At 56.7% G+C, this 12,376-nt stretch overlaps 1 protein-coding gene across 1 annotated transcript in view; it reads left to right on the forward strand.

Annotated features, from left to right (window-relative positions):
* The window catches only part of CELSR1 (cadherin EGF LAG seven-pass G-type receptor 1), a 155,116-nt gene that overhangs the window by 105,115 nt on the left and 37,625 nt on the right, over positions 1-12,376 (forward strand). The window contains 3 exon segments of the mRNA XM_020977381.2: positions 7,907-8,064; positions 9,650-9,813; positions 11,199-11,324. Coding sequence (XP_020833040.1) covers positions 7,907-8,064; positions 9,650-9,813; positions 11,199-11,324 — 448 coding nt within the window.

The raw sequence follows: 12,376 nt of genomic DNA on the forward strand, positions 1-12,376 counted from the left end.
TTCCCTTCTGGATAGTACTGGGGGGGACCTCCCTGTTGGCCTCCACTGGGTGTGGGGATGAGCTGCTGGTCTGTCCCAGGAATGGGGCCCTGGGTTGCTATGGAAACAGTATTTTTCTGCTGGCACGGGTGGGGGGGGAGTCCTTGCTGTTGCCAGCCCCAGGGCAGGGCTTCTCTGCTGGTCAGCAATGGGGTCAAGGCCTGGTTTGGGTGGTGGTGGGGTTTCTAGGGTGGGACCTTGCTGCACTTCACACACTGCTCACTTGCCTAGGGGGCTGCAGGCTTGCAGGAGGGTGGGGCCTCACTGGTGGATTGCCCCAGGCATGGAGCCCTGGTCTTGGACCCTGCTTCCTTCCTACCCTGGGGAGACAGACCTTTCCTGTTGGGCTGGTCAGCTGCTGCCCTGCTTCTAGATCAATTCTGAGGTGGTTTTCTAGTTGTGTGGAGGGGAATTTAGGAGGGCTTCAGGGGGGTCCTCCCTCACTCCGCCATCTTGGCACCAGAAGTCCTGTCTTCAGTCTTTCTTTGTATCCCCATTGCTTAGCCTGGCACACAGTAGGTGCTCAGTCAAGGCTTGTTGGGCTTGACCAGTCCAGCCCCTTCATTTCATAAGGGTGACTTGCCTAAGGTCTCAGAAGGGAATGATGGGCAGAGGCAGGATTCAGATTCGAAACCCAGTCTATAAAAGGCCAGGATCTGAATCCAGGGCCCACCTACACCTCTAGAACTCCTCCCACTAGTCAGTTTTAGCTCTTCTCTGAGTTCTTTGCCTGCTTGGTAGCCCCTGGGTGCATTTGCCAAGGGGCATGGAAGGCTCTCCTCCCAAGGCGTGGCAGATTTTGTGCCCCAGTGGTGCGGTCCCCTTGTCTACCTGGGCTTTACCTCCTCCTCAGAGTCTCATTGCCTGAAAAACACAGTGTTGGCCACATCTCCTTCTAATACTGCAACCTGATCCCCAGCAGCCTTTCCCGGGGCCATTGTCCCAGAGTGGGTGGAGAAGCTGTTGGAAATATGATGCCTTTCTGCTCTGATGCACTCTCATTCTGGAAAGAAAGCCCCGTCCCCTCCTCCCCCCACCCTGGGTTGCCCCTTGAGATCCTTCAGGGAGGAAATGGGCCCATGGGCCTGGGCAGAAGAGGGAGAGGAGGAGGAGGAGGTGAGGGGTCCTGCTCCATCTCTGGAGGGCTGCCCCTCAGCCATCCAAGGCCAGCCTCTCAGAATGATTGTCCCTGTTTTTAAAAACATGTTTATTGATGTCTACACATCAAAGCTGTTTCCAGCCACACCCGCTCATCCCCTCCCTCCCTGAGCCTTCCCTGTAACAAAGACAGAGGGAAGCAAAGTCATCAGCCTCACTCTCTCCTCCCTGATCATCAGCCTCCCCATGACTCCGAATGAACCTCACTCTCTTCTCCTGGGTCATAGGCCTAGAGTGGGCAGGGATCTTAGAAGGCCCCTCTTCTGACCCTCACTTTTTTACAAAAGAGGAACCAGGCCCAGGGAGGGAAGTCCCCTAGGCAGAAGGGTCCCGGGCAGGATTTGAACTTGAGTTTTCTCCCTCCAAAGTCAGCTCTTCTTGCGCTGCCTCGGTGGGTCTGCTTCCTTCTCTGTAGTCACTGCAGTGACCAGGCTTGCTGTCTTCCTTACAATACAGGGTCCTCATCCCCAGGTTCTCCATCATCATGCATTCCCCCTGACTGTGCCCCTTCTTCTGGCCCTGATCTGCCCTGTCGTGTTCACTGACCAGTTTGTCCAGCTCTTCCCTAGGTGATTTTGCTTTTTTTCATTAAAAATGTTGCTATGAGGAGGTGGGAGCTTGGTTTTCACCTTTGGCCTCTGGGTGTGTGCCACAGAAACGTCCTCTCCATTTTACAAAGGAGGAAAGAGGCTGGCAGAGAAGAGCCCTCTGGGGTGCGTCAATTTGGAGCCCAGAACCCCCTGACTGGGTCCCTCCCTTCCCCAACCTCCTCTGCCTTCACTGACCATAGCCCTCTGACACTGGCCCAGCCGGACCACTGCCCTGCTCGGTGTGCTGGTCAGCATGGCCGCCCATCCACCAGGGCCATGAAGCCCACTTTGTGGCCCGGCTGGACCACTGCCCTGCTCAGTGTGCTGGTCAACATAGCCGCCCTTCTTCCAGGGCCATGAGGCTGTTGTGGTCTTTGCCAATTCCTCGCCCCCTCCCCGGGTTGTAAATGTCTCAGTGTTTCGGCCCCTGCTGGTTTACTTGTCCTCATCTGTATTTGTTTTCTGCAGGGGTCTGACTCCCCTTGCAGGGGGTCAATGCCCACTGAGGCAACTGTCCCAGCCAGCAGCAAATGAGCTTCCCAGCCTCCACAGCCTTGCTGGGAACGGAGTGCCTTACTTCCTGGGCTGGCACCCTGTGCTTGGGCTAAGGCCAGGAGGTTCAGGTTGGGGTCCTCCAAGCCTGGTTGTGCCTGCCTAATGACACCAAAACTCCCATCCTAGAATCTTGGCCCCGAGCCTTGGCCTCTGGGGCCCCCTTTCAGGGTCATGGGGCAGGGGTAGGAGGGCTTATAAACATGGGGAAAGCTTAAGAAAAAGTCTGTAGGGCAGGCGGTTTGGGGGATGTTTTCCCTCTCAGGCCTAGAAAATAGGCTGTTTATAAATCATTGACCACCAGTGAGGGGCCACATAGATGCAGGCAGGCATCAAGGCTCCATATAGGCCTGCAAAAGAGACCTATACCTTTTCAGGTCTCCACTTCTCCCTTAGAAGCCCAGGGGAAGGCCTGGCCATGTGGGGAGAGCCCCAGAGCCCCCTCCTCATTTATGTTTTCTGTTACCGGCCATGCACTGAGTAGGAACAAGCATTCAAGTCTTCCCTGGAGAAGAGAGAGAAAGAAGCAGCCTCCAGCTGAGGGTGACCAGGGTGGTTTTGTCTTGGACCAGGACAGCAGAGCTCCATGACATCCCCCAGGTACCTGGAGCCTGGCCACAGGCCTCATGAGGTCAGTGGGGGAAGAGCCTGAGGCTTGAAGGAGAAGCAGGGGACTTGCTTGGCCCAGTTCTGGGTCCACTGACCCCAGGGCCAGAGCCCTTCCTGCAAAGCCAGCCCAGGCATGATTTGCTCTGGAGCTAAAGGAGTGGGAAAAAAAGGTGTGGACCAGGCACCCTGCAAATACAACAGACCAGGGGACAGCCTGAGGGCAGCCCCAGTGGTAGCAGAGCCGGAGGGAGGTTTGCAGCCCCTCCGATGACCTCTCCTGTGGATGTAGAGCGCTCAGATCAGCATCGTGCAAGGAAAAAGAAGGCAGAGGAGCATGGATGGGCTGCTATCTGCCCTAGCGGAGGTACCATCCATTGCACCAGACCATCAAAGCATCCATGTAAGCTTAGTGCCTTCAGAGGGAGGCTGGGGTTCCAGGGGGTCCAGAACCCTGGCCCTGGGGGCAGAGCACCTGCCTGTGGGGCCACAGTAAGTCACTCGGCTTCCTTGTTGATGAAATGAAGAGGCTGGACTCTGAGGACCTGTCCAGCTCTTGATCTAGGGTCATTTTAGCAAGGGGGAAACTGAGTCCCACAGAGGTCACTCAGGGAGGTGCGATTTCCTCTGCCTCCAAACCAACACGCCTCCCACTGCCCCACACTGCCCCCTGGTGGCCCTATAGAGTTCCCAGTCCAGCTGACCAGACCAAGCCTTCACTGGCCCCTTCACTTCAGGTCCATAAGCCCCTGCACGCTTGGGGTGAAGGTCCCGGATGGAGAAGTAGGGCCTGCCCTTCAGCAGTCCCCCCCATCGAGTCACCAGGGACTCCTCGCCAGCCCTTTCTTGGTCCATTCTCTTCTTGGTTTTTCCACTCAGTTCAGAAAAGCCTGTTCTCTGTGTGACCCTGGCCAAGTCCCTTCCTTGTTTGAGCCCTTGCTCCTCTGAGAAAGGGGGTAAGAACACCCACGTTGCAGCCTGCCCGGGCTGCTGTCGTGGAGAGATCTCCACAGGCCTGAAAGCCCTGGCGAGGTGCCTTTTGTCAGGCAGTTCCATGGGCTGCTCTCCGCGTTTGTCACCAGAACTAAGTGTGGGGGTGAGGGGAAAAATTCTGGGAAGTGCTATCTGAGCTCAATAAGAGGAAGAACTTTCCAATAACTAAAGATTGTGAATGAAACTAGCTTGCTCCAAACGACTAATAATAGGAGAAATGCAAATTAAAATAACTGAGGTTTGACTTCATACCCAGCACATTGGCAAAGATGACAAGTGATGGGAATGGTCAGTGTTGGAAGAGTCCTGGAAGGACAGCCACGCTGTTGGTGGACCTGTGCATTGGTCCAGCTATTCTGGAAGCAGTTTGGAATTTTGTGAAGAAAGTGACCAAAATATCTATACCCTTCGACCGAGAGAGATCCCATTGCTGGACAGAGACTCCCCCAGGTCAGTGATAAAAAGAATGGTCCCCTCGTGCACCAATACATTTATAGCACCACTCTTCATGGAAGCAGAGACCTCAAAACAAGGTAGCTGCCCGTCAATCGGGGGACGGCTAAACAGGTGTATGTACGTGATGGACTTGGACAGAGCGGATGAGTCTGGAGAAGTGGGTGCAATGCGAAGGGGGCAGAGTCTTAAACAGTCAGCCTGGCCTTCCGCTCCCAGGTCACCTCTGTGTGGTCTCCCATTGGAGCGTAAGCTCCTTGAGGGCAGGCTCCCATCTCCAGGGCTTCGCCGAGGGCCAGGCGCCTAGCTTCCTTACCAGGAGTGTTTTCTGGAGGCCGCTGGGCGTCCCTGGGGACTGGGAGATCCTCGTCCCCGGAGGGATCTAACTGATGCAGCCGCCAAGAATGGCAGCGTCTGCCTGGTTCTTGTTGCTGCTTCGTCATTTCAGTCGTGTCTGTGTGGGGTTTTCTTGGCAGAGACGCAGGAGGGCGTTGCCACTTCCTTATTCAGCTCGTTTTACAGGTGAGGAAACTGAGGCAAACAGTTTCCAGCTGGTAAGTTCTGAGGCTGGGTTTGAATTTGGGTCTTCCTGACTCCAGGCCCACCACTCTGTCCACTGTATCATACACGCCCTGTGTGCCCCGCTGGGCCCTAGGCAACCCCCACCTCCCTGGGGGCAGCTGCTTTCTCTGGAAGGAGAAGGAGAAGGGAGCTGACTCCCTTCCAGGCCTGAGGTTCTGTGGCTTTCATTAACGCTCCCTTGCCTACAGGGGAAGGTTTCAAGTCATGGTGTTTCTCTGGGGGATTTGGGGGATCAGGCATCCGGGAGCTCCCCTGCCCCTGGACTGACTGATAATTCATGGGTCTGTGAGTGAGTCCCTCTGCTGACTTGGGTCCCTGCCTACTCTTCATGGATTGGTGGTGCCCATAAAAATCTCTGTACTCGGCCAGCATGGGCCTTGGGACAGGTAACAGTGCACTGAGGCCCCCTGGACCAGGCCTTCTGCCCCTGGGACTGGGAGCTTAGTGTATTTTATGTATTCGATTGACTTGGCTTTATTTCATGAATTTACAAACCTGCTTCTAAGAAGGAGTCTCCCCAGATGACCACCCCGGAGGCCGGGACATCAGTGAGGTCAGCAATCCCTATTCTAAGGTCAGCTGTTAGAGTGGCAGGAGCTCAGATCAGGAGGCAGAGGGTTGGGGTTCAAATCCCAGCGCACAGTAAGTGCTTCATAAAGGCTGTGGGATTGACTTCTGTTTTTGTCTGCATGACCTTGAGCTGTTCTGGTTCTCTGCTTGCCCTTCTGGAAGATGGGGGCAGTTGACATCTGGGGCCTTTCCAGCTCTGGAGTGAAAGTCACCATCCATCAGTAAGTGACCATGGGGACACAAGGAAAAAGCCAGAACAGCCCTTGCCCTCAAGGGGCTTCCATTCTGACTGGGGAGATGGCATGAGTGTACAGATACACACAGAAGAAGGGGCAGGCTGTGGCAGCTGGATGATGGGACACCAAGGTCCTCAAATGTTCCGTGAGTGGCCAAGGACACGCCAGGGTGGGAGGGCACTGCCCAGTGACAGTGGCCGAGGAGGGCTCCACCCCGGGCCCGGCTTGGAGCCGCTCTGCTGCCCTCCGCTATCCCCGGCTCCAGGCGCCTCCAGGCGCCCCTTGGGCTGTCCAACCGCCCTCCCTCCTGGCGGCAGTGGTGTCTGAGCAGCAGTCTCACCGCCACTGTAATTTGGTAAACAGGAGCTTAGCTTCATTAAAGCCTTGCTGAACTGAAATGCTGCAGAGGCCCTTCCTCTCCCTGTCTGATATGCCTCCCCAAAAATGTAAATTACAAGGTGGCTGCTGGCTAATGGTGGGCTTGGAGAAGCTCAGAGACGGCTCTCTGGATGCTGGGCACACCTACCGCTGGGAGGGCACGGTTTTGAGAGCAGGGTAGGGGGTGGCCCGTGGACTGTGGCCGGGGGGGCCCTGAATTCCAAGTCAGAGAACATTGGTTCCACTCCTGCCCTCCATCCTTGCCAGCCTGTGACCCTGGACAAACCCTGCACCAAGCACTGGTCTTCAGCCTCTCGTGTTCCTGTGCGTGTGCCAGGCTCCTGCTGTGGCAGATGAACCTCTTTGGGCCTCAGTGTCCCATCGAGAAAAGGGGGTCCCGACTTCCCAGAATCAAACAAGAATGGAGTTCTGTTGCTGGGTCTATTATAGAACCTGCCAGAGCCATGAGGAGGAGTCAGTGGAGGGAAACTGAGGCAGAGGTGATTGGGGAAGGGGAGCGAGTGCCCCACCTCCCTCCTTCCAGAATGTCCCCCTCCTCCTCAGACTGGAGCACCTGACACCCAGAAGCAAAAGGGGCGGCAGGGATTAGTCCAACCAGTGGCCTCCTGATCTGGCCCTCCCAGCCCGTGCCCAGGCTACTGTCCCTCCGTGGGTGCCGGGTGCCACTCCCCACCTCGTCTCCTCTCTCCAACGTGATGCTTTCGCTCCTTCTGACAAGTGGCGATGACTTGTTGCTGTTGTTTCCTGGAACCCCAGGACTGTTCTTGGCTGGGGGAGAACCCCTGGCTTCCTCTGGGGCCACACCTGACCAAGCTGGTCCAAGTCATTAGGCCTGCAGTGTAGACATCCAGGGAGAAACATCACATGGAACAGAATCTTGTACGCTGTAGAGACCCCTGCCAAGCTCTTCCCAGTTGTTGTCAGGCTTAAACACCCAGCCCCGCTGCCCCCAGATGAGGCGTGACTGGCTGAGGGCCAGCCGGAGCTGCCAAGAGCATCGTAAGAAATTAGGAGGCCGCAGGACCTTGGGGTCAAGCTCCCCCTGACACTTAACCATTGTGTGACCTCAGACAAGTCACTTCATCTCACTGAGTCTCGGTTTCCCCATTTGTGAAATGGGTATATTCACACTCAAACAATCTGCCTCAAAGGGAAAAGGCCTGAAGGTGCTTTTTAAACGGGGGCCACTGTCGCCCTCTGCCCTCCTCTGGGCTCATCATTTTTTATGAGGCTGATGGGGTCCTCTGAGATGCCGCTGGGTAATCTCAGCAGGCCTTCACTGGTGTAGGCAATCTTTCTATGTCTGCTGAATTCACTCACCTGCGCTCTCTCCATGATAGCTCTTCCAGACCTTTTCATCCTTTCTCAAACCTTCCATGGTTCCCTGTTCTCAGGCCCCTTCCGGCTCTGCCATCCCCTGTTCTGAGGCCCCTCCTAGCTCTGCCATCCCCTGTCCTGAGCTCCCTCCCAGCTCTGCCATCCCCTGTCCTGAGCTCCCTCCCAGCTCTGCCATCCCCTGTTCTGAGGCCCCTCCTGGCTCTGCCATCCCCTGTTCTGAGGCCCTTCCCAGCTCTGCCATTCCCTGTTTTCAGGCCCCTCCCAGCACTGACATCCCCAGTTCTAAAGCCCCTCGTAGCTCTGACATCCCCTGTTCTAAGGCTTATCCTAACCCTAAGTTTCCATGACTAATTTAAATCTCTGGGGCTTCTGGCTCTGCTTTTTCCGCAGCCCCACATTGGCAGGCTGGGAATCCCTCACGGACCCTCTGGAGAAAAGGTGTCTGTGGTGTCTGTGGATGACTGTGATACGGCCGTGGCCGTGCGCTTTGGTGGCCTCTTGGCCAATTACAGCTGTGCCGCCCAGGGCACCCAGACAGGCACCAAGAAGTAAGTCTCCCCTCAGGCCCTGGGGATGGAGGCAGCCCCCTGGGGACCTCCCCTCAACCAGAGGCCAGGCTGGAGGGATGGGGGGTGGTCACAGGGTCCCATAGGTGGGCTTGGCCACTGCCTCAGGGCATTCCTGAAAACCAGCTGTCAGAACTGGGTGGAACCCAGTGTTAGACGTCCTCTACCATTGTTCTCTGGGCTGTTGCTATTATGAGCAATCATTGGAGTTAAGTAGCATCTTGGCCCAGCATCCTTAACCTGCCTGAGTGCTCACGTTTCTGGGGGAAGGAGATGCACTGTGGCTGCATTTGGAGTGAGACCCTCGCACGTCCTTTACAAAGCTCTCTGTCCCTCAGTCTCCTCATCTGGAAGATGAGGGGGTCGGAATCAATGCCCCTCCCCGCTCTCCCACTGATCCTGGAGCCCAGAGCGTGGCAGGATTTGCCAGGGAGACAAAGGCTGCGGCGATCCTGACCTCTGTTAGCCTCAGCCTAGGTCAGCTTCCCCGCTCCCGCAGCCTCTGAGCAGGCAGGGGCATCTGGCGGCCGATGCCCACCCAAGCTGAGGGCTTCCCCCTGCACCAGGCAGCTTCAGGGTGGGAGAGAGGCTGGTGCCCTCCTCTGGCCTGGCAGCAGCAGCTGTTGCCACCCAGGTGCCCAACCTCCCTGGTTATACCTAGGGTTAAAACTCAAAATAAACAGTGTCGGGGGTCGTAGAGCACGGCCACCTGGCTCAGAGGATGGAGGGCAGCACCTGGTACCACAGGCCGGGTTTGGGGGGACCTTAGAGCGCAGACCTCAGTCTCCTCCCCTCTGAAATGAAGGGACTGGCTGAGGGGACCTCCCAGCCCAGCCCTTCTGTGGGACCAAAGGGTCACGTTAGCTTGCAGTTTTAAGTCCTGTGACTGCAGATTATAAATGAAAATACAATTAAACATTTATTCAGCACTCACTGAGCTGGCTCTGGAGACCCAAATACAGAAACCACAGCATCGCCTGCCCTCAAGGCACTTATCCTCTGTGGGATCCACTGTGGACAGAGAAATCCACACAGATGTGGGAAAGAAAACTGACAAAGGGGGGAGCGGCCCGCTTCCAGAGGAGGCAGCCCTGAACTGACCAGAGCGAGGGTTTCCGAGGTGCTAGGTTTCCGAGGTGCTAGGTTTCCGAGGTGCTAGGTTTCCGAGGTTCTAGGTTTACGAGGTTCTAGGTTTACGAGGTTCTAGGCACTAAGCACTTTACACATAGCATCTCATTGGATATTTGACATTGTCTCATTTGAAGGAAGCCAAGGAGAAGTGAAGGAGGAAGGCGTTTTCAGGAGGGAGAGCCTGGGCAGATGTCTGGAGGTGGGAGATGAGATGGAATTCTGGGCAGAAGGAATGCCCAGGACTGTTTGGAATGCACATTGCATTGCATAGGGTGATAGTGTTGGAAAGAACGGTTAAGGGCCAGATCATTGGGGCAGTGCCCATCTTCTCCTGCAGAACATAGAGAGCCATTGCAGGTGTTAGAGCAAGGGAGTGTCGTCACCAGATGGCACCAGCAGGGTCATGTTGTGCAAATGCTTGCCTTGGCTTCTTTAGGTCCCTGGACCTGACGGGCCCCCTCCTCCTCGGGGGCGTCCCCAACCTGCCGGAGGACTTCCCGGTGCGCAACAGAGAGTTCATCGGCTGTATGAGGAACCTCTCCATTGACAACCAGGCCATCGACATGGAGGGCTTTATTGCCAACAATGGCACCAGAGCAGGTACTCCGCAGTCTCTCTCTTGGCCCGAGGGGGCCGTAGGGCACAGGCTAAAAATGGGTGCACGGCTATGGCCGGGTACACCGAGGAAGCCACGCAGGCGGCCCAGACTAAAAATGGGTACACGGCTGTGGCCGGGTACACCGAGGAAGCCACGCAGGCGGCCCAGACTAAAAATGGGTGCACGGCTATGGCCGGGTACACTGAGGAAGCCACACTCCAACATAGCGGCCTTCGTTGAACTCAGCTGAGCTGAGCGTGCTGGGCTTTGTTCCGTCTCCCGGCACATCCAGAGCCTCCAGAGGGGCCTGCTGGTGTGTAGCAGGGAGAACACTCCCAGAAAGGGTGATATGATGGAGCTGGGGATAGGGCCGGAGTGGGGATGGTGATAGAGCCATCATGTTCCAAGATGGAGGAAAGTGTCTTCAGCAGGTACAGTGGGGAAAGCTTTGGCTGGAGTCAGCAGACCCAGGTTCAAATCCTGCCTCTTTGGGCATGTCACTTCTCACCGTCTCGAGTTCCCCATCTATAAAAGGAAGGCTGGCCTCAGTGGCCCCTGAGGTCCACCCAGCTTTGATCCTATGGCTGGAGGGCTGCACTTGGAGTCAAAAGCCCTGGGTGTGAGTGTCAGCCTGGTGCTTCCTAGCCATGTGACCCTGGGTAGCTCACTTCCTGTGACTGAGCCTTGATCTCCTCACCTGTGTAATGGGCTCAATCATACTTGCTTCTCCCTCCATGCTGGTGAGTGACAAGAGAAGCATTCTTTAAACCACAAAGTGACAGAGTGAGTGGTCATGATGAATACTCCCTACAAAGGATTTTTCCATTTGCTGTCAGCCACGTTGGTGATGGAGGCTTCTCTGCGCACGCGGCTCAGACAGTCATCTGGAGCGTCTCCCCGAGAGGGAGTGAGCTGCCCGGGGTCAGCCAGTCAGGATGGAGCTGAGGACTACCTGACTCAGAGGCGCTGCCCCCAAAGCTCCCGGTGACCCTGCAGGTTCTGGGCCAGCTGCGGCCAGGACCGGTGTCCCCCGGGGCTGGGCAGGGAGGCTGTGATGTGTTCAGTTTTCACTCACATTCTTGGAGTGGCCTGGGTTTGGTTCGGGTTTGGTTCAGCTGGGTCCAATTCCCCATGGCCACAGTTCCAGGATGTGCCGGTAACTGGGTTTGAAGTTAAAAGGAAACCCCACATAGGGATGACCCTGGAAATAGAAATCGGAAGACCCTGCTGCCAGCGTGGCCTCATTTTGCTCATCTGGTCAATGGGTCGGCACAGGCTCCCAGGCCAGCGGGGAGGACCAGATGAGAACACACTCATGGAGGGGCTGTAAGGGGGTGTCCATCCTGGCCCCACGGTGCTGGGATAAAGGTGTGCCTGTCCTTGGCAGGTTGTGAGGCACAGGAGAACCACTGTGACAAGATCTGGTGCCAGAACGGTGGGACGTGTGTGAACAAATGGAACACGTACATCTGTGACTGTCCACTGCGGTACGGGGGCAAGAACTGTGAGCAGGGTAAGGACCGGGCTTGGGGCAGCAGGGAGGAGTCCATGGGTCCAGTGTCTGAGCTAGAACTGGGGATGTCACAGTCAGGACGTAGAACAAGGGATGGCAGAGCTGGGAGGGGCCTAGGACAGGGGATGGCAGAGCTGAGAGGGCCTTAGAGCAGGGGATGGCAGAGCTGGGAGGGGCCTGAGAACAGGGGATGTCAGGGCTGGGAGGGCCTTAGAGCAGGTGATGTCAGAGCTGGGAGGGCCTTAGAACAGGGATGTCAGAGCTGGGAGGGGCCTGAGAACAGGGGATGTCAGGGCTGGGAGGGCCTGAGAACAGGGGATGTCAGAGCTGGGAGGGCCTTAGAACAGGGGATGTCAGAGCTGGGAGGGCCTTAGAGCAGGTGATGTCAGGGCTGGGAGGGTCTGAGAACAGGGGATGTCAGAGCTGGGAGGGCCTTAGAACAGGGGATGTCAGAGCTGGGAGGGCCTTAGAGCAGGGGATGTCAGAGCTGGGAGGGCCTTAGAAGAGGGATGTCAGAGCTGGGAGGGCCTTAGAGCAGGTGATGTCAGGGCTGGGAGGGTCTGAGAACAGGGGATGTCAGAGCTGGGAGGGCCTTAGAACAGGGGATGTCAGAGCTGGGAGGGCCTTAGGGCAGGGGATGTCAGAGCTGGGAGGGCCTTAGAAAGGGATGTCAGAGCTGGGAGGGCCTTAGAACAGGGGATGTCAGGGCTGGGAGGGCCTTAGAGTAGGTGATGTGAGAGCTGGGAGGGCCTTAGAACAGGGATGTCAGAGCTGGGAGGGCCTGAAAACAGGGGATGTCAGGGCTGGGAGGGGCCTGAGAACAGGGGATGTCAGGGCTGGGAGACCCTGAGAACAGGGGATGTCAGAGCTGGGAGGGCCTTAGAACAGGGGATGTCAGGGCTGGGAGGGGCCTGAGAACAGGGGATGTCAGGGCTGGGAGGGCCTTAGAACAGGGGATGTCAGAGCTGGGAGGGCCTTAGAACAGGGGATGTCAGGGCTGGGAGGGCCTTAGAACAGAGGATGTCAGGGCTGGGAGGGCCTTAGAACAGGGG

This window comes from Phascolarctos cinereus, unplaced genomic scaffold, assembly GCF_003287225.1.
Source record: "Phascolarctos cinereus isolate Bilbo 61053 unplaced genomic scaffold, phaCin_HiC Scaffold_1;HRSCAF=81, whole genome shotgun sequence".
NCBI lineage: Eukaryota > Metazoa > Chordata > Mammalia > Diprotodontia > Phascolarctidae > Phascolarctos > Phascolarctos cinereus.